This window comes from Pseudophryne corroboree, chromosome 2, assembly GCF_028390025.1.
Source record: "Pseudophryne corroboree isolate aPseCor3 chromosome 2, aPseCor3.hap2, whole genome shotgun sequence".
NCBI classification, from domain to species: domain Eukaryota; kingdom Metazoa; phylum Chordata; class Amphibia; order Anura; family Myobatrachidae; genus Pseudophryne; species Pseudophryne corroboree.
In genome coordinates, this window is record NC_086445.1 from 642,678,208 (window position 1) to 642,699,589 (window position 21,382).

At 46.1% G+C, this 21,382-nt stretch overlaps 1 protein-coding gene across 1 annotated transcript in view; it reads right to left on the reverse strand.

Moving 5' to 3' along the window:
- Nucleotides 1-2,327, reverse strand: part of TNNI1 (troponin I1, slow skeletal type) — a 29,164-nt gene extending 26,837 nt beyond the window's left edge. Inside the window, exons 1-3 of the mRNA XM_063954967.1 lie at nt 2,219-2,327; nt 625-756; nt 449-538 (exon numbers count right to left, since the gene is read on the reverse strand). Of these exons, the coding sequence (XP_063811037.1) occupies nt 449-538; nt 625-750 (216 nt within the window). The 5' untranslated portion in view covers nt 751-756; nt 2,219-2,327. The remainder of the gene's footprint in view (nt 1-448; nt 539-624; nt 757-2,218) is intronic.
- Between the last annotated feature and the right edge of the window lie 19,055 nt (nt 2,328-21,382).

Here is a 21,382-nt window from a genome sequence, read left to right on the forward strand (position 1 = left end):
GGAGTGTTTGTGACGTCAAACCAGGAACGACAAGCACTGAACTGATCGCAGATGCCGAGTAAGTCTGAAGCTACTCTGAAACTGCTAAGTAGTTTGTAATCGCAATATTGCGAATACATCGTTCGCAATTTTAAGAAGCTAAGATTCACTCCCAGTAGGCGGCGGCTTAGCGTGTGTAACTCTGCTAAAATCGCCTTGCGAGCGAACAACTCGGAATGAGGGCCTATATCTTTAATGGGTGGTATTCAATATGCCGGCTGTTGGGATCCCGACACCTGGCATACCGACAACTATTCTCCCTCTTGGGGGTCCACAACCCCCCTTTCCAGAGGGAGAGCACCTCCATGCCCGCAGCGTGGCAAGCGCAGCGAGCCGGCAAGGGGCTCATTTGCGCTCGCCCAGCTGTTGGCAAGCACCGACATACCATACTACACCCCCTTGAATTTACCTCTCTTGTATTATGGAGAACTTTTGCTTCAATGTCATATCTTTCCTCATCAACAATCCCCACTTTCTCATGGAGTTCCCGGCACAGCTCCTGAAATGTCAAAATCATATGTCAGGTTATTGACTCCTATGATGAAAATAAAGAAAGTATTTGCTATTTAGCAGCACAAACAACACCTGTAATGCAGCCAATGCCAGACCATGTGTATTGGTATGAGGTACCCTTTCACTTAGGTATCTCTGCTTTTCCTCCTGTGTGTTCACATGTTCTTGATCCCATGCCTCCTTTGCCTTTGCCAGCATCAAACTCTATGGAGTACAGACAAAAAATGAAGACGAGCATATACTGTTTTTCTTATTTCAAGTTTAAAGCGAATCTCACACATGTCACTTGTTAAATCTGCTCTTTATTTCTAAACATCTACGGGGGTGATTCAATTGTTCTATGGGCGTCAACCAGAGCTATTCAATTGTGTCATCCTCCCTGCCCCCCATTGGGCACACATCAGACTTGCCTACCCTTCTGGAATGGCCGAGAGACTCCCAAAAATCGGGTGACCCTCCCAGTCCTCCGGAAAGGAAGGCAAGTGTCCCAGATTTAGATGCATCCCCCGTACTCCCCTTCTGCTGGGGTATGGGTCAACTCAACTTAGGTCGACAGTCATTAGGTCGTTTTTTTGCGTACAGTGACTGGGAAGCCGAATTAGTGCACCATGTCCCCTCGCATGGCTCTCTTCTCTCGCCATGCTTCGGGCAAGGTTACCGTTCCCAATTGTAGTCCACGCGGATCGTCAAGTATGAAAAAGTCCAAAAAATGAATAAAAAAGTGAAAAATTCATGTCGACCATTTGACCTGTCGACCTAGTACATGTCGACCTAATGACCATGATGACCTAATGCGTGTCGATCTTCAGTGGTCGACCTAATGACTGTCGACCTAAGATGTGTCGACCTAACGACCGTATCCCTTCTGCTGTTAGTGGAAGTGGGCAGTGCAGGGGGTGATAATGCAAATTGCGTCATCGTAGTCCCACCCCCGCTTGACTGCCTATTTCCTCAGCATCATAGAGAGGGTGGAGCCACGATAATACGTTTCAAGGCTCCACCACCTGCAGCCCACCACCCTATCAGCCATGCCCCCTGTATGCCGACCGGGCGGGCAGCTACGTCGGCAAGAATGGCACACACGCCCCGTGTCCATTCCCATTAGTACCAGCTTTAGCCATGCAATGCGGCTAAATCCGTCTAAAGTCCAAGTTAGGGAGGATTGAACCTCAGGAGGCTGCAAGCTGAATTGTGTCTTTCTGGCTGCATGAGGAACCGAACAGAGCAACAATTTAATTGCTCCATTGTGTGCTATCTAGCGGGGGTAAAGAACAATTGAATTCCCCCTATGAATGTAACTGACATAATCTATAGTAGGTAATATTTATTTTGATGGTCTATTCAACTTGAATGTAAATTACTTTAATGAGAAATAATGTAATAAAAATGTAGTTTCTTACAAGTTTTCTTTGTCCAGTATCTGTCTGTCCTTGATGTATGCACTAACTATTGCTAGTAAAGTTGTGCCTTGGAACTCACAGATTTCACGTAATTAGCTGTATCATTACACTATAATGTATCAGTACTGTATGTGCCTACTTTTCAGTCACTTTCTGACAAGGCCTACCTATCGTGTCATTAGTGCCAACCCTAGTGCTAGCCCAGTTATTTATTTATTTCTATCATTGCGTATGACTTTCTACTATGTATTCATAACTTTGATTACCTTTAACAGCAGTTTGCGTGATGCTGAAATCTTTGATTTTCTCTGTATGATAATACAAGTACATGAGCAGTGATACCACAGAAAGAGAAACGAGGAATGAAAGAAGAAAGAATGTAAATAAAAGAAGTAATAGAAAGGTGAACCTCTTAAAAAAAAGATCTAGATGCTGATTGACTGATCGCTGCTTGTCACTGGTCTCAATTACTACACACCTGACAGCTCTGTGATAAGATGCAATAAGTACCCAGTGGTGAGTTTACCTCTCTAATGTTCAGAAGTGAGTTTAAAATTGATGATGGTAGTTACAAAAAACACTGCAATGATCTACCCTCTTATTAACCTGTGATATGCCCAGCTGTTTAAGCTGGAAAGAATGGTTAAAATGTACATAAAAAAATTATTAAAAAAATTAACCTTTAGCCATGTGTTAGACGTTGCGATTCCAGTTTCCTTGTCACCTTCAGTGTGTTGTTTGTTTGAACAATAAAATATCCTTAGGGCAGCACTTTTGATGTAGTGCAGTGGTTCCCAAACTCGGTCCTCAGGGCACCTTAACAGTCCAGGTTTTATAGATTTCCATACTTTTGCACAGGTGACTTAATTAGTGTCTCAGTCGGTTTAATTATACCATATGTGCACAAGTATGGATAGCCTTAAAACTGGACTGCAAGGTTGCCTTGAGGAATGAGTTTGAGAGACCCTGGTGTAGTGGTTAGAATTGCATCATGGCTCTGTCTTGATACATATGTCCTCATACCCCTATCCTTTATATATCACATGGCGCAACTTCACCATGGATAGCAATTCCTGGAGTTTTGTACTTTTTTAAATTAATTTAGCATCTTATACACGGGTGGTATTCATGTGACCGGCGGTCGGGAGACCGACAGTCACATAACCTCGTCCAGCATCCCGACCCCTCACTATCCCGATGGTCGGCATGCCGACCAATAGGGACTATTTCCACTCGTGGGTGTCCACGACACCCATAGAGTGGGAATAGAACCCGTGGTGACCGCAGGTCGCCACTGAGCCCACAGCGTGGCGAGCACAGCGAGCCCGCAAGGGGCTTGCTGCACTCGCCCCTCCCTGCCGGGATCCCGGCGTCGGTATGCTGCCGGTATCCTGGCGTTGGTATGCTGACCGCCGGTCAGCCATACTACACCCCTTATACACATTGCAGCTGCATCCAAAGTTCCTAAGTTTGTCTTAGGCAAAGGCAAACTGGGCTGGGGGGCTGGGGGACATGTGCCCCAAGGGCCAGATCCTACTTGAGGACCTATTATTAGGACCATTATCTATCCAACTCAGCTGTAAGGAATAAAGCCAAATACTGTTTAGCATTTGCAGATGTACATAAGTATTCACAGCCTTTGCCATGAAGCTCAAAATTGAGCTCAGGTGCATCCTGTTTCCACTGATCATCCTTGAGATGTTCCTACAGCTTAATTGGAGTCCACCTGTGGTAAATTCAGTTCATTAGACATGACTTGGAAAGGCACACACCTGTCTATAAAAGGTCCCACACTTGAGAGTGCATGTCTGAGCCCAAACCAAGCATGAAGTCAAAGGAATTGTCTGTAGACCTCCGAGACAGGATTGTCTTGAGGCACAAATCTGGGGAAGGGTACAGAAAAATATCTGCTGCTTTTAAGGTTCCAATGAACACAGTGGCCTCCATCATTCGTAAATGGAAGAAGTTCGGAACCACCAGGACTCTTCCTAAAGCTGGCTGGCCATCTAAACTGACCGATCGGGAGAAAAGGCCCCTAGTCAGGGAGGTGACCAAGAACCCAATGGTCACTCTGTCAGAGCTACAGCATTCCTCTGTGGAGAGAGGAGAACTTTCCAGAAGGACAACCATCTCTGCAGCAATCCACCAATCAGGTCTGCATGGTAGAGTAACCAGAATAAAGTAACTCATTAGTAAAAAGCACATGGCAGCTCACCTGGAGTTTGCCAAAATGCACCTAAAGGACTCTCAGACCATGAGAAACCAAATTCTCTGGTCTGATCAGACAAAGATTGAACTCTTTGGCGTGAATGCCAGGCGTCATGTTTGGAGGAAACCAGGCACCGCTCATCACCAGGCCAATACCATCCCTACAGTGAAGCATGGAGGTGACAGCATCATGCCGTTGGGATGTTTTTCAGCCGCAGGAACTGGGAGACTAGTCAGGATAGAGAGAAACGTACAGAGACATCCTGGATGAAAACCTGCTTCAGAGTGCTCTTGACCTCATACTGGGGCGACGGTTCATCTTTCAGCAGGACAAAGACCCTAAGCACACAGCCAAGATATCAAAGGAGTGGCTTCAGTACAACTCTGTGAATGTCCTTGAGTGGCCCAGCCAGAGCCCAGACTTGAATACGATTAAACATCTCTGGAGAAATCTGAAAATGGCTGTGCACCGACGCTTCCCATCCAACCTGATGGAGCTTGAGAGGTGTTGCAAAGAGGAATGGGTGAAACTGCCCAAAGATAGGTGTGCCATGCTTGTGGCATCATATTCAAAAAGGCTTGACGCTGTAATTGCTGTCAAACGTGATTCAACAAAGCATTGAGCAAAGGCTGTGAATACTTATGTACATGTGATTTCTTAGTTTTTTTATTTTTAAGAAACTTGCAAAAATCTCAAAAAAACTTTTTTCACATTGTTATTATCGGGTATTGTGTGTAGACTTTTGAGGGAAAAAGTGAATGTATTACAGTTTGGGATAAGGCTGTCACATAACAAAATGTGGAAAAAGTGAAGTGCTGTGAATACTTTCTGGATGCACTGTATTTATTGGTCAGAATCAGGGATTGATGGGAATCCCATCAATTGGGAATTTTTTTTTACAAATTCATCTGCAAAATGAAGAATTTGCCCAATAGATTGCTGATGTGGGAGCCCCATTACTGTTGTCTAATAACTGTGATCTGGATGTTAAAACAGGTAAGTTCCATTGCTTTCCCTGCAATTATAAAAAAAAAGATGCATGATCATGCTCTATTGGGAATATTGGGGTCACTATATATGCTGTGCTGCCCACTGAAGAGGAGAGGACCTCACCTTTTCTCCTCCTCTACCAGCTTAAGAAGTCTCCTCCTTTCCCTGAAGGACTGAATATATACATAAATACAGTGTGGGATATTCAATTGTTTAAAAATGAAAAGTCAGTTGGGTGTCTGTTTTTTCCTATCTAATAGACAGGACAAAACAGACATCCAACCGACTTTTCAAACATTTGAATTCCCCCCAGTATGTCTACATCTCCCTGTCTGTACCATCCTCTATGCTCTTCTTCTTTACACACCAGCTTCCCTGTTCTTCTCCTGACTGCGGGAGCGATGCGTGTTGGGGAGGGGCAGGTACGGGGGTGCGGCAGATAAGGGAGGGGGTCCAGAGGCGCTGCGGGTAGTGGGGAGGGTGCGGGGGTGCCACGGGTGGGGTAGGGGGCTAGGAGGCGAAGCAGGTGCGGGTGGGGCGGTTGCGGGGAGGGCGCGGATGGGGAGGGTGTCTGTAGATGCTACGGGTGGAGGGGGCAGGGATGACGGAAAGGGTTGGGAGGTGGTGTGGATGGGGGCAGGGCGGGGTAGTGGGGGCAGCAGATGGTGTAGGGAGTTCTGAGGCGCTGCATGTGGGGGAGGGGTGGGGCTGCCGCTGGTGGCGGGGGATGGGGTCGGGAGGGGTGGTGGCGGCGGGTGGTGAAGGGGGTTCGGAAGTACCACGTGTGGTGGAGGGGTGAGGGTGCCGCGGGTGGGGGAGGGGGTCCAGAGGCTCTCCGGGTGGTGGAGGGGTGGGTTTGGGATTGCCGCGGGTGGGGTAGAGGGTCAGGAGGTGCTGCGGGTGGGAGAGGGGTGGTTGCGGGGGGGACTGCGGGTGGTGGAGGTTGTCTGTAGATGGTGCGGGTGGAGAGGGGTGCGGATGGGGAGGGGTTTTGGATGTGCTGCAGGTGGGAGTAGGGAGTGGGGGCCGCGGGTGGTGTAAGGGCTCCGGAGGCACCGCATGTGGGGGAGGAGTGGGGGTGGTGCATGTGGGGGAGGGGCAGTTGCGGCCGAAGGGGTCCGGAGGCGCTGCGGATGGTGGAGGCGTGGGTGCAGGGGGGCCGCGGGTGGGGTAAGGAGGCACTGCGGGTGGGGGAGGGGCGGTGGAGGGGGATGACCGCGGAAGGGGGAGGGTGTCTGTAGATGCTAGGGTGGAGGGGGGCCTGTGGTTGGGAGGGTCTGTGGTTGAGGGAGGGGCAGGGGAGTGGGGTCCGTGAGTGGTGTAGGGGGTCTCGAGGTGCCGCATTTGGGGAGGGGTGGCGGAGCGGCGTGTAGTGGAGGGGCAGGTGCGATGGATGGTGGAAGGGACCGAAGGCACTGCGGGTGGTCGAAGGGTGGGTGCGGGGGTGCTGTGGGTGGAGTAGGGTGTCTGTAGATGCTGTGGGTGGAGGGGGGCAGATGCGGGGGGGCTGTGGTTGGGAGGTTCTGTGGTTGAGGGAGGGACAGGGGAGTGGGGCCGTGGGTGGTGTAGAGGGTCTGGAGGCGCCGCGTGTGGGGGAGGGGTGGTGGTGCTGCGGGTGGTGGAGGGGCAGGTGCGGCGGATGGTGGAAAGGACAGAAGGTGCTGCGGGTAGTGGATGGGCAGGTGCGGGGGTGCCGTGGGTGGGGTAGGGGGTCAGGAGGCACTGCCGGTGGGGGAGGGGTGGTTGTGGGGGATGACCGTGGATGGGGGAGGGTGTCTGTAGATGGTGTGGGTGGAGGGGGGCGGATGCGGGGGAGGGGGATGCGGTAGGGGGTTGGGAGGTGCTGCGTTTGGGGCAGGGGCAGGGGAGTGGGGGCTGCGGGTGGGGTAGGGGTTGTGGTGGCACAGCGTATGGAGGAGGGGTGGGGGTGGGGCAGGTGTGGCGGATGGTGGAGTGGTGCGGAGGTACTGCAGGTACTGTACCTGCCAGAAAGGTAGTTAGAGGGTATGCAGTAACAGCTATCAGTCACACTGCTAATCTCTCCCCCTATGATCCTATCTCTCAGCAGCAGCAGCAGCTCCCGTACACACATGGCATGTCTGCCTCTCTCGTACTGTCTCATTGCGGCGCTAGGCCGGGGGTTGCGAGTGTTCCTCCACTTGGGCCGCAGGCCACCCGGGCTCAGTGTCAGGGTAACTATAGCACTGTAGCGGACAGCCGAGGAGCACAGCAGCCTGCGGTGTCCCTGCTCCCACGTAACCCGCTCTGCCTCGCATCTCCCCCGCCAGCCGCCCCACATGCAGTGGTCCGCACTGGCCACAGCAGGCAGCCATCGTGTCCGAAGCGGGGACCGGCTCTACCGGGAACACTGGACAGAGAGCTCGGGGATGGCTGAGTCGGCAAAGGGAGCGCGGTGGAGGGTTCCCTCTATCCTGGTTGTGTCAGGCCGTTGCATGGACTACTGTGACAGCCGGCAAGGGAGAGGCACCAGCGCTCAGGCGAGGAGCAGGAGTGAACATCTCACATCACCACTGCGGGACCGGAGGGACGATGGATCCGGCTGGACCTTGGTCGGATGACTGGGGACATGTGCGCTGAGAAGAAGCGTGGTGTGTGGCAGAGTGAAACTGTCCTGCGCCAGCGAGCCCCTGCTGAGCATGCTGATGCAAGGGGTCAAGCACACAGTAAGCCGGTGCACCTGTCTGTTTGTACGGCATACCCGCTCACACAACTCTGCCTGTGCCATGCCCGTGTCAGCTGCTCCTCATTGCCAGGCATCACTGATCTGCATAGATTAGCCCACATCTGTGACTCCGCCAAGCCCTGTGACTCCGCCCAGCGTTAGAGACCCAGACACAGAGTCACAGATCTGGGCTATTATATAGGAGATATGACATAGTAGTTTGAATCTTGTTCTGTTTGTAGTCACTTGCCCAGTATTTTCAGGCATTCCTTTGAACTTAAACTAAAAAGCCCCAAATTCAAAGATCCTTGCAACATAGGTTGACACCTTGATTGCTTAAATGAAAGTCTATAAAAGAGATACTGTAGGTGAAAGTGTGGGAGTTTTTTCAGAAATGTTTTGGATCAGTGGAGGATTAAGGTTTGCAGTGGAAATACAATGTGAATTACTTCTGATTAATTGTGTAAAGTCTAGGGATCAGGACATTGATTGTTTCCAGTATTGGAGGATACTCAACCACACACTACTAGGGATGAGATAGGACTGTAAGCACTACAGTGTGGGCTAATACATTATCTTCACACAACAAGGGCAACAATAAACTTTACCAGCGCTTGTAGAGGAGCTCCTTCAATCTCATCTCTATAAATATGTCTCCAATCATTTGATATAGAAAGATGTGCAGTCTATAGTGAAGTACAATTATTATTTTTTATTTAATAATAATATAAATACAGAAAAATGCAATAAAATTCTCTACACAAAAACTACGTGGCAGCTATTTGTGCTTGAATTATCCACAGTCCACTATAAAATGCAGGTATCCACATATAGCGTGCAATTTGGACAATTACCAGATGTGTTGGAACTGTTGGCATACAGTTCAAAACAAGCATAGATTAGGTAATCCGATATCTAAAGATGATATTTTGGATCAGGTCCTATAATTGTGCCGGTGGATCCTGTGTTCTGTCACACCAACACGTTTCCTCCCCTCCTGGGGACTTTGTCAAGGTGAATGTTATGAATACTATCCCACTGTGACCAGGTATTTTAAAACTCTATTGTGCAATTTAAACCTCCGGAGCGCAGCTGGATCCTATGCACATAATTACTACAAGTCCCATGATCCTGCAGTGTACTCCGGACTTCCTGTATTGTGTTAACATTGTCCCAGGGAAACCGTGGCAACCAGAGACTCCAACACAGTTGGATCTCAGGTATCGTCACGTCACTTCCAGTCTTAGAATTTTGCCAAGCGGCTTTACTTTAACCTCGTCCCGCTGTCAAACGGATCTGTTGCTTGTATATTCTGGGCTTTAGTTGTATTATGAATCTTCTTAATGCCTGACATTTTGTTCCATTTTGGTGGCGATCATTTCATCCGATACGTCACTTCCGGTGACGTAACTGTATAATTAAGAACATACAGTGACGTCTCATAATCATTATCACATGGTCTCTGGCGTCACCTATAGTCTCCACTCAATAGTAATTTTAAGAGACAAATAATAGGTTATTCAAAAACTTCATATAAAATTAATCATATCTAAAAATAACTACAAATACACTCCTAATAACAGTGGCCTCATCCACAAAGTGCTTCTAGTCAAAAGTGCATAGTAAAAGTGCAAAAAGTGCACAAAGGGTATAGATAATAGGAGAGAGGTGCATGATCACTGAATCAAGAAACATTTATCATAAAGGTTTCATAGAGTTCATAAGAGCCATTTGACTTCCAGATTTAGGCCTCCTGGCTGTAGAGTGCCCAAATCGTATATGGCCTTCATTTCTGCTCTTGCCAATTGGCTCTTATCTTCTTTTTGCCTCCAATTTGGTTTTATATGCCGTAACCCACAGAATCTCTTTATTCCTGAAATACACTTTTGATGATGGCCCTCATTCCGAGTCGTTCGCTCGGTATATTTCATCGCATCGCAGTGAAATTCCGCTTAGTACGCATGCGCAATATTCGCACTGCGACTGCGCCAAGTAATTTAACAATGAAGATAGTATTTTTACTCACGGCTTTTTCTTCGCTCCGGCGATCGTAATGTGATTGACAGGAAATGGGTGTTACTGGGCGGAAACACGGCGTTTCAGGGGCGTGTGGTTAAAAACGCTACCGTTTCCGGAAAAAACGCAGGAGTGGCCGGAGAAACGGAGGAGTGTCTGGGCGAACGCTGGGTGTGTTTATGACGTCAAACCAGGAACGACAAGCACTGAACTGATCGCAGATGCCGAGTAAGTCTGAAGCTACTCTGAAACTGCTAAGTAGTTTGTAATCGCAATATTGCGAATACATCGGTCGCAATTTTAAGAAGCTAAGATTCACTCCCAGTAGGCGGCGGCTTAGCGTGTGTTACTCTGCTAAAATCGCCTTGCGAGCGATCAACTCGGAATGAGGGCCGATGTTTCAGGAAATTATCTGATAACGCATGTGTCATTAATCCTTTTCTTATATTACGGAGATGCTTTCCAATACGGACCTTGAACGGTCTGGTTGTTCGTCCGATATACCACAGTCCGCATTTGCATTCTATCCCGTAGATTATATTGCTAGTGTTACATGACATAAAGTCTACAATTTTAAATATTTTACCATTTATAGTGACTTCAGTCAATTTCGTACTTGAGCCTTCTACACCCTTACAACCCAAGCAAAGGCCACACCTGAAAAAGCCTTTCGATTTGACAGTTGTCATTTGTTTCTTCGGCATTAGTGTACTTTTTGTCAATTGGTTACTTAAATTCGGGGCTCTTTTGTAGATGCATTTAGGACCACCCAATGTTTTTTGATGGACTTCTCAATTACCTTATATTGACTGCTGTAAATTGTTACAAATGACCACTCATATTTAGTATCTCCTAATTTCACTTTAGGTTTCATCTCTAATAAATCCTTCCTATCAGTATTTGCCACTAGATCTTTAATTTCCATGACTTTTTCTGCATCATAACCTGATGCGACAAACTTCTTCTGCATTAAGTCAGATTGGATACAGTAAGTATTAGGTTATGTCCAGTTTCTTTTTAGCCGTCTAAATTGCCCCCCCGGGTATGGAGTCGAGCCAATTAGAATGATGGCAACTGTCTGTCCTAATGTATGTTCCCGAATCCATAGGTTTATTTGGAGAGGAGGAGAAGTACTTTTAAATAACTTTTTTTTAAATACTTAAATGATAATTTATATAATATATTTATCACTTTTGATAGCAGTAAAGACAGTGTCAACTTTCTGGATGTGACAATATATGTAGAGAACAACACGCTGCAAACTAAAAATTATACTAAACCTACGGAGGTTATGATGCGGAAAAAGTCATGGAAATTAAGGAAGGATTTATTAGAGATGAAGTCTAAAGTGAAATTAGGAGATACTAAATATGAGTGGTCATTTGTAACAACTTACAGCAGTCAATATAAGGTAATTGAGAAGTCCATCAAACAATATTGGGTGGTCCTAAAAAAAGACCCAGTTATAGGATCACTATTACCAGCAAATCCTAAATGCATCTACAAAAGAGCCCCGAATTTAAGTAACCAATTGACAAAAAGTACGCTAATGCCTAAAAAACATATGACAACTGTCAAATTGAAAGGCTTTTTCAGGTGTGGCCTTTGCTTGGGATGTAAGGGTATAAAAGGCTCAAGTACGAAATTGCCTGAAGTCACTATAAATGGTAAAATATTTAAAATTGTAGACTTTATGTCATGTAACACTAGCAATATAATCTACGGGATATAATACAAATGCGGACTGTGGTATATCGGTCGAACAGACCAGACCGTTTAAGGTCCGTATTGGATAGCATCTCCGTAATATAAGAAAAGGATTAATGACACATGCATTGTCAGATCATTTCCTGAAACATCATCAAAAGTGTATTTCAGGAATAAAGAGATTCTGTGGGTTACGGCACATAAAACCAAATTGGAGGCAAAAAGAAGATAAGAGCCAATTGGCAAGAGCAGAAATGAAGGCCATATACGATTTGGGCACTCTACAGCCAGGAAGACTAAATCTGGACTTCAAAGTCAAATGGTTCTTATGAACTCTATGAAACCTTTTTGATAAATGTTTCTTGATTCAGTGATCATGCCCTCTCTCCTATTATCTATACCATTTGTGCACTTTTTACACTTTTACTATGCACTTTTGACTAGAAGCACTTTGTGGATGAGGCCACTGTTATTAGGAGTGTATTTGTAGTTATTTTTAGATATGATTAATTTTGTATGAAGTTTTTAATAACCTATTATTTGTCTCTTAAAATTACTATTGAGTGGAGACTATAGGTGGCGCCAGAGACCATGTGATAATGATTATGAGACATCACTGTATGTTCTTTATTATACAGTTACGTCACCAGAAGTGACGTATCGGATGAAATGATCGTCACCAAAATGGATCAAAATGTCAGGCATTAAGAAGATTCATAATACAGTACAATAAAATCCGGAATATACAAGCCACAGATCCGTTTGACAGCGGGACAAGGTTAAAGTAAAGCCGCCTGGTAAATTCTAAGACCGGAAGTGACGTGACGATACCTGAGATCCAACTGTGTTGGAGTCTCCGGTTGCCAGGGTTTCCCTGGGACAATGTTAACACAATACAGGAAGTCCGGAGTGCACTGCAGGATCATGGGACTTGAAGTAATTATGTGTATAGGATCCAGTTGCACTCCGGAGGTTTAGATTGGACAATAGAGGTTTAAAATACCCAGTCACAGTGGGATAGGATTCATAACATTCACCTTGACAAAGTCCCTAGGATGGGAGGAAACGTGTTGGTGTGACAGAACACAGGATCCACCGGCACAATTATATGACCTGATTCAGAATATCATCTTTAGATATCGGATGGAATAACCGGGATTCCACCTAATCTATGCTTGTTTTGAACTGTATGCCAACAGTTCCAACACATCTGGTAATTGTCCAAATTGCATGCTATATGTGGATACCTGCATTTTATTGTGGACTGTGGATAATTCAAGCACAAATAGCTGCCACGTAGTTTTTGTGTAGAGAATTTTATTGCATTTTTCTGTATTTATATTATTATTGAAAAAAAAATTGTACTTCACTATATACTGCACCTCTTTCTCTATTTCTATATCAAATGATTGGAGACATATTTATAGAGATGAGATTGAAGGAGCTCCTCTACAAGCGCTGGTAAAGTTTATTGTTGCCATTGTTGTGTGAGTATTGTTCAGGTGAGAGGTGGAGGATACCTCTTTTGGGCAACTTTCACTAACTAGCTGCTTTTGCGCACTTATTTCACTTCACAAATGTTTCTTAATACATTATGTGTCCTCTTAACACAACAGGGAAGTCAGGGCAGATACTACACTATACTACTACAGTATGGGGGGTATTCAGTTGATGCCATTTTTTCCGACAGTCGGAAAAAACTGCACTTTTCGACAGTTTTTAGTTTTAGGTTGAATATGCATTTGACCTATTCAATGAAAGTGCAGGTTTTACGACTGTAGAAAAAAACAGCACTGTCAGAAAACATGTGGATCTGCGAGTTGCTCGTCGATCCACGTGTTTTTGTTGAAAGCACAGTTGTTTTCAACAGTTTACCACTGATGCAGATTCGACTTGTTATCAAGTCGAATCTGCATTGTTGGAATGCTTGCTGGAAATGGCCGGCATTGAATAGTGACATGCCGGATCCTCTCCGTCGGAGAGGAACCAACATCAATTGAATATACCCCTATATATTTCACTGCTCCCAATTAAGTGCACTTATTCTGTTCCTACTCTGACACTCCAGGGAATAGAATAATTTGGAATGAGAGGAGTATAATATCTCCTATGGCCACAAGCTCTAGCTCTGTCTGCAATTACATCATCTCTGGAGTCCCATATGAAATGATATTCAACTTAACATGGTATTATCCTGCAAGATTAATCAAACTCTTACCACTGGCCACCCTGCTGCACATTTATTTAGACAATCTTATATTTTAGTAACCTAAATAAAACTTTGTTTTTATTCCTATAATGCAGCTTAGAAGAGAACACCAAAGTAAGGATAGGAAAGATAGGGAAATATTTTAGCCATTTCCTTACCTCTCTGTCGTTGATGTTTATTAGTCATATGGAAAAAGAAAGAACAGTGAAAAGCATGTTAATAATTAAACATCTTAATTTGTTACATCTAAAGTTTTCAAGTTTGATGTTAAAATTAGGGTAGGAAGAGAAGATATGATAAAACAGTTGCAAAATGTTATACAGTACAGAAGAATTATACAAAAAAATCGCATTGACAAGTTCATCCACACACTATCTGGCACAGAAATTGACAAATGAATCGGAAATCACTGTCTATGTGGATATAAATACTGTGCTTCAAGTATGCTGTATAGGATGGTATGTCATAACAGACATGGTCTGGATCTCTTTAGCTGGTTCCCTAGTCAGCATTTTTAAGACCTTTACTGTATACCTGCTGCCCATTTTTCATTGGCTGACCTCCATGGATTAAATCTTATTACAATTTATGCACTTAAAAAAAATATATAAAAATGCATCTAATTTACATAGTAGACATGCTTATAACTTATAAAAGAGGTGCTTTTTGTATAAATGATTACAAACATTATTTAAAGACATATGTATTACATTGCTTTAGTAAAACATGATTTTCTATCCTTATTTTAACAGTTGTTTTGTGGAAAAAAAAAACATTTAATGACAAAAAGTTCTTCAACGCAACATGAGAAGTTTGAGAACAATGAATATTTTAGCAGTAAAACTGCAAAGTTTAACAAGAATTTAATTGCACTGATTTATTTGTACTGGTTTTAGTATTAAAGCAGAATTTAAAACTAGGAACAGATGTAGATGTTAAATTTGATTATTTAACAACGACTATCTGTATATTTAAAGCATTCTGTTTTCATTTTTCTTTCATTTATCTAAAGGAATATATTTGATTTACAATCATGACCCATGGATCTGCCAGATCTCTTCCTGACATAATTTCCCAAAAGTGGGATCATTTGAGGAATCCTGTCATGTATAATTGTAATTACACAAACTGTTAACACCAAAATAAATATGCAGGTATTTGTAAGGAATCTGGGTTTTGTTTGTGTGTGCATAGGGACTGGGACCACTGGCTGTATAGATGAGGCTTTTAAGTGTGATGACTGTATGTAGTGCTTAAACTGTAGGATGAGTACAACATATTTTTTTTTGAATGATTTGGCTGGGACTGGAAGGTGACCAGATTGGGACTGATATAGGAGCCAGACTGGAATTAGGAGATGACTGAATTGGAATGGGTACTGGATCCAGACTGAAACTAGTACTACATGTACTGGACCCAGGAGATCACTGGATTGGAACAGGTATTGAAACTAAACTGAAACTGGTACTGGAGCCAGACTGAAAATGGGAGATGACTGAACTGGAACAGATGAAGACTCAGGGAGCCAGACTGGAATAGTCTGAAGAGGTACAGATGCCTGGCTGGAACCAGCTAAGCTCAGGATGTCAGGCAGGGACTGGCTAATAGGCACAGATGCCAGGCTGAAACTGGCCAAGCTCTGGATGCCGGGCTGGGCCAACTACTTGGCACAGATTGTGGGATGGAACTGGCAAAGCTCTGGATGCCGAGCTGGGACCGGCTATGCTCTGATACCAGGATAGGAACAATAAATGCTGGAGGCAGCATTTACCAGATGGGAACTTATTTTGCTGGGAACTGTAGGGATGCAGAACAAGTCAATGCTGGGAGTTACCAGGCTAGAACTGGTATGCTGAAGTCAGGTTGGTGCTGGAAACAGGATTAACCAGGCTAGAGCTTGGGTTGCTAGAAGCTGTAGTGTACAGGTGTACAGATAAATGGAGTTACACATGTGGAAAGCACAGTTAGTAATGAGACCCACTGAAGCACTACACTGGGTTCCACAGGGAATAACATCGGGGATGTCCTAAAGCAGTTCCTCATGGGAGGGGATGCACTGTAGCGGGCACAAGAACCCGGCGTCCAAAGTAAGCATCCTGGGAGGCGGATGTATCAAAGGCATAGAACCTTATGAACGTGTTCACTGAGGACCACGTAGCCGCCTTGCACAATTGTTCAAGGGTCGCACCACGGTGGGCCACCCAAGAAGGTCCAACAGACCGAGTAGAATGGGCTTTGATGGTAGCACGAGCTGTAAGACCAGCCTGTACATAAGCATGTGCAATCACCATTCTAATCCACCTGGCCAAGGTCTGCTTGTTAGCAGGCCAGCCACATTTGTGAAAACCAAACAGAACAAAGAGAGAATCAGACTTCCTGATGGGAGCTGTCCTCTTCACATAGATACGGAGAGCCCGTACCACATCCAAAGACCGCTCTTTGGAAGACAATTAAGGAGAGACAAAGGCCGGAACCACAATCTCCTGATTAAGGTGGAAAGAAGACACTACCTTAGGTAGGTACCCGGGACGTGTCCTAAGAACCGCCCGGTCACAGTGAAAAATCAGATAGGGGGACCTACAAGACAAGGAACCCAAATCCGACACCCATGTAGCCGAGGCAATAGCCAGTAGAAACAATACCTTAAGGGAAAGACACTTAAGGTCTGCAGATTCTAGAGGCTCAAACGGAGACTCTTGTAATGCCTCTAGAACCACTGACAAATCCCACGGGGCCACAGGCGGGATGTAAGGAGGTTGATTCCGTAACACACCCTGAGTGAATGTATGAACATCAGGCAGAGTGGCAATTTTTCTCTAAAACCAAACCGACAAGGCCGAAATATGAATCTTGATGGAGGCCAGACGAAGGCCCAAATCCAGGCCCTGTTGTAGAAAGGCCAAAAGTTTGGCCATACTAAACTTGAAAGCGTCAGGATTGTTAGATGCGCACCAAGCAAAGTAAGAATTCCAGACCCTATAGTAAATCCGAGCAGAAGGCGGCTTATGGGCCTTCAACATAGTCTGAATGACCGCCTTAGAAAAACCTTTGGCCAGTACGGAAGCTTCAAGAGCCACGCCATCAAAGCCAGATGGGCCAAATCCTGGTAAACACAAGGGCCCTGAATGAGGAGGTCTGGTCATTGTGGAAGCAGAAGAGGAAACTAACAAGAGACCCTGAAGGTCTGAGAACCAATGCCATCTGGGCCACACTAGAGCAATCAGAACTAGGATTCCTCCTTCTTGCTTGAATTTCCTTATTACTCTGGGCAGGAGCGACACCGGAGGGAACACGTATGGCAGCTGAAAGTTCCATGGAATTGTCAGAGCGTCCACGAACGCTGCTTGAGGATCCCTTGTCCTTGCTCAAAAGACCGGAACCTTGTGATTGTGTTGAGACGCCATCAGGTCCACATCTGGGAGACCCCACTTATCTACTAGGAGTTGCAAAACTTCTGGATGGAGGCTCCACTCTCCGGCATGTATGTCCTGACGACGGAGAAAGTCCGCTTCCCAGTTTAGGACCCCTGGAATTAACATTGACGATATGTCTGGCAGATGGTGTTCTGCCCACTGAAGAATTCTTGATATTTCTCTCATTGCCATGCGGCTTCGAGTGCCGCCTTGATGATTTATGTATGCCACCATGGTGGCGTTGTCTGACTGTACTTGAACAGGTCTGTTCTGTATTAAATGCTGGGCCAAGTTCAGCGCGTTGAACACCGCCCGCAGTTCCAGAATGTTTATCGGGAGGAGAGACTCCTCCATGGTCCACCGACCCTGAAGGGAGTGTTGCTCCAACACCATGCACCAACCTCTTGTACTGGCATGCGTCGTCAGAAGGACCCAGTTAGAGATTAAAAAGGGATGACCCCTGCTCAATTGTTGGTCCTGCAGCCACCAGCTGAGTGACAGACGGACCTCCGGAGACAAGGAGATCATGAGACCTGATCCGGTGAGGCAGGCCGTCCCACTTGGCAAGAATCAATTTCTGCAGAGGGCGGGAATGGAATTGAGCATACTCCACCATGTTGAAAGCTGACACCATGAGACCTAGCACTTGCATCGCCGAATGTATCGACACTTGCGGACGTGATAGGAAGTATCGAATCCTGTCCTGAAGTTTCAGGACCTTCTCCTGAGACAAGAACAACCGCTGGTTGTAAGTGTCAAAGAATGCCTCCAGGTACACCATGCTCTGAGCAGAGACCAGGGAAGATTTCTTCCAGTTGATGAGCACCCGTGGGCTTGCAGAAGCTGGAGCAACATATCCAGATGGTGTAGGAGAATTTCTGGAGAATTCGCCAGGATCAACAAATCGTCCAGATACAGGAGGATCCTGACCCCTTGACGGCAGAGTACAGCCGTCATTACCACCATGACCTTTGTGAAGACTCGTAGGGCCGTGGTCAAACCAAAAGGTAAGGCCCGAAATTGATCATGAAGGTTGCCCACAGCAAACCTCAGGTACTGTTGATGCGACATTGCAATAGGAATATGCAGGTAAGCATCCTGAATGTCCGGGGAGACCGTATAATCCCCGAGCTCCAAGGCCAGAACAATAGAGCGAAGAGTTTCCATACGAAACTTGGAGACTCTCACAAATATGTTCAAGGACTTGAGGTTGAGAATGGGCCGAGAGGACCCATTCGGTTTCGGGACTAGGAACAGCGATGAATAGTACCCCTTGCCTCTCTGAGCCTGTACCACCACTCCTGTGTTCAGGAGGGACTGTACCAGAGATTTTGCCTTCACCTGATCCGAAGGGACATCTGTCAGGCAAAATCGATGAGGGGGACGATTCTTGAAGGATATGGCGTAACCTTGACAACTTCCCGTACCCAGGCGTCTGAAGTGGTCTTCCACCATTCCTGGGTAAACCATAGAAGTCAGTCTCCCACCCTGGGATCCCCCAGAGGGAGACCCGCCCCTTCATGCAGCAGGCTTGTCAGCTTTGGAAGCAGGCTGACGGGCAGCCCAGGCACGTTTAGGTTTGGGCTTAGTGGTTTTGGAAGTGCGAACCTGTTTCGGGTACGCCTGAACTTTTGCTTTACCTGAAGGACGAAAGGAGTACGCTTAGCCTTCGGCACCGAAAGAGCAGTACTAGGTAGACACGCTGTTTTAGCAGAATCTAAGTCAGCCACTATCTTATTGAGGTCCTCTCCAAAAAGAATCTCTCTAGGGAGCACCTCCAGGGTTTTCTTTGAATCCAGATCCACAGACCAGGATCGCAACCATAAAATCCGGCGAGCCAAAATGGATGTAGTAGAAGCCTTGGCCGCCAGAATACTGGCATCAGAAGCCACCTCCTTAATGTAATGAGAAGCTGTGACAATATATAGGAAAGGCATTGTCTAGCATTATCAGAAAATAAGATTTTAAACCTACCGGTAAATCTTTTTCTCGTAGTCCGTAGAGGATGCTGGGGACTCCGTAAGGACCATGGGGATAGACGGGCTCCGCAGGAGACATGGGCACGTTAAGAAAGAACTTTAGGTATGGGTGTGCACTGGCTCCTCCCTCTATGCCCCTCCTCCAGACCTCAGTTAGAGAAACTGTGCCCAGAGGAGACGGACAGTATGAGGAAAGGATTTTTGTTAATCCAAGGGCAAGATTCATACCAGCCCACACCATTCACACCGTATAACTTGTGATATACTAACCAGTTAACAGTATGAAAACAACATCGCATCAGTCCGAGACCGATGAAACTATAACATAACCCTTTAGTAAGCAAAACTATATACTAGAGATGAGCGCCGGAAATTTTTCGGGTTTTGTGTTTTGGTTTTGGGTTCGGTTCCGCGGCCGTGTTTTGGGTTCGACCGCGTTTTGGCAAAACCTCACCGAATTTTTTTTGTCGGATTCGGGTGTGTTTTGGATTCGGGTGTTTTTTTCCAAAAAACCTAAAAAACAGCTTAAATCATAGAATTTGGCGGTCATTTTGATCCAAAAGTATTATTAACCTCAAAAACCATAATTTCCACTCATTTTCAGTCTATTCTGAATACCTCACACCTCACAATATTATTTTTAGTCCTAAAATTTGCACCGAGGTCGCTTTGTGAGTAAGATAAGCGACCCTAGTGGCCGACACAAACACCGGGCCCATCTAGGAGTGGCACTGCAGTGTCACGCAGGATGGCCCTTCCAAAAAACCCTCCCCAAACAGCACATGACGCAAAGAAAAAAAGAGGCGCAATGAGGTAGCTGTGTGAGTAAGATTAGCGACCCTAGTGGCCGACACAAACACCGGGCCCATCTAGGAGTGGCACTGCAGTGTCACGCAGGATGTCCCTTCCAAAAAACCCTCCCCAAACAGCACATGACGCAAAGAAAAAAAGAGGCGCAATGAGGTAGCTGTGTGAGTAAGATAAGCGACCCTAGTGGCCGACACAAACACCGGGCCCATCTAGGAGTGGCACTGCAGTGTCACGCAGGATGTCCCTTCCAAAAAACCCTCCCCAAACAGCACATGACGCAAAGAAAAAGAAAAGAAAAAAGAGGTGCAAGATGGAATTGTCCTTGGGCCCTCCCACCCACCCTTATGTTGTATAAACAAAACAGGACATGCACACTTTAACCAACCCATCATTTCAGTGACAGGGTCTGCCACACGACTGTGACTGATATGACGGGTTGGTTTGGACCCCCCCCAAAAAAGAAGCAATTAATCTCTCCTTGCACAAACTGGCTCTACAGAGGCAAGATGTCCACCTCATCATCACCCTCCGATATATCACCGTGTACATCCCCCTCCTCACAGATTATCAATTCGTCCCCACTGGAATCCACCATCTCAGCTCCCTGTGTACTTTGTGGAGGCAATTGCTGCTGGTCAGTGTCTCCGCGGAGGAATTGATTATAATTCATTTTAATGAACATCATCTTCTCCACATTTTCTGGATGTAACCTCGTACGTCGATTGCTGACAAGGTGAGCGGCGGCACTAAACACTCTTTCGGAGTACACACTTGTGGGAGGGCAACTTAGGTAGAATAAAGCCAGTTTGTGCAAGGGCCTCCAAATTGCCTCTTTTTCCTGCCAGTATAAGTACGGACTGTGTGACGTGCCTACTTGGATGCGGTCACTCATATAATCCTCCACCATTCTATCAATGTTGAGAGAATCATATGCAGTGACAGTAGACGACATGTCCGTAATCGTTGTCAGGTCCTTCAGTCCGGACCAGATGTCAGCATCAGCAGTCGCTCCAGACTGCCCTGCATCACCGCCAGCGGGTGGGCTCGGAATTCTGAGCCTTTTCCTCGCACCCCCAGTTGCGGGAGAATGTGAAGGAGGAGATGTTGACAGGTCGCGTTCCGCTTGACTTGACAATTTTGTCACCAGCAGGTCTTTCAACCCCAGCAGACTTGTGTCTGCCGGAAAGAGAGATCCAAGGTAGGCTTTAAATCTAGGATCGAGCACGGTGGCCAAAATGTAGTGCTCTGATTTCAACAGATTGACCACCCGTGAATCCTTGTTAAGCGAATTAAGGGCTCCATCCACAAGTCCCACATGCCTAGCGGAATCGCTCCGTGTTAGCTCCTCCTTCAATGTCTCCAGCTTCTTCTGCAAAAGCCTGATGAGGGGAATGACCTGACTCAGGCTGGCAGT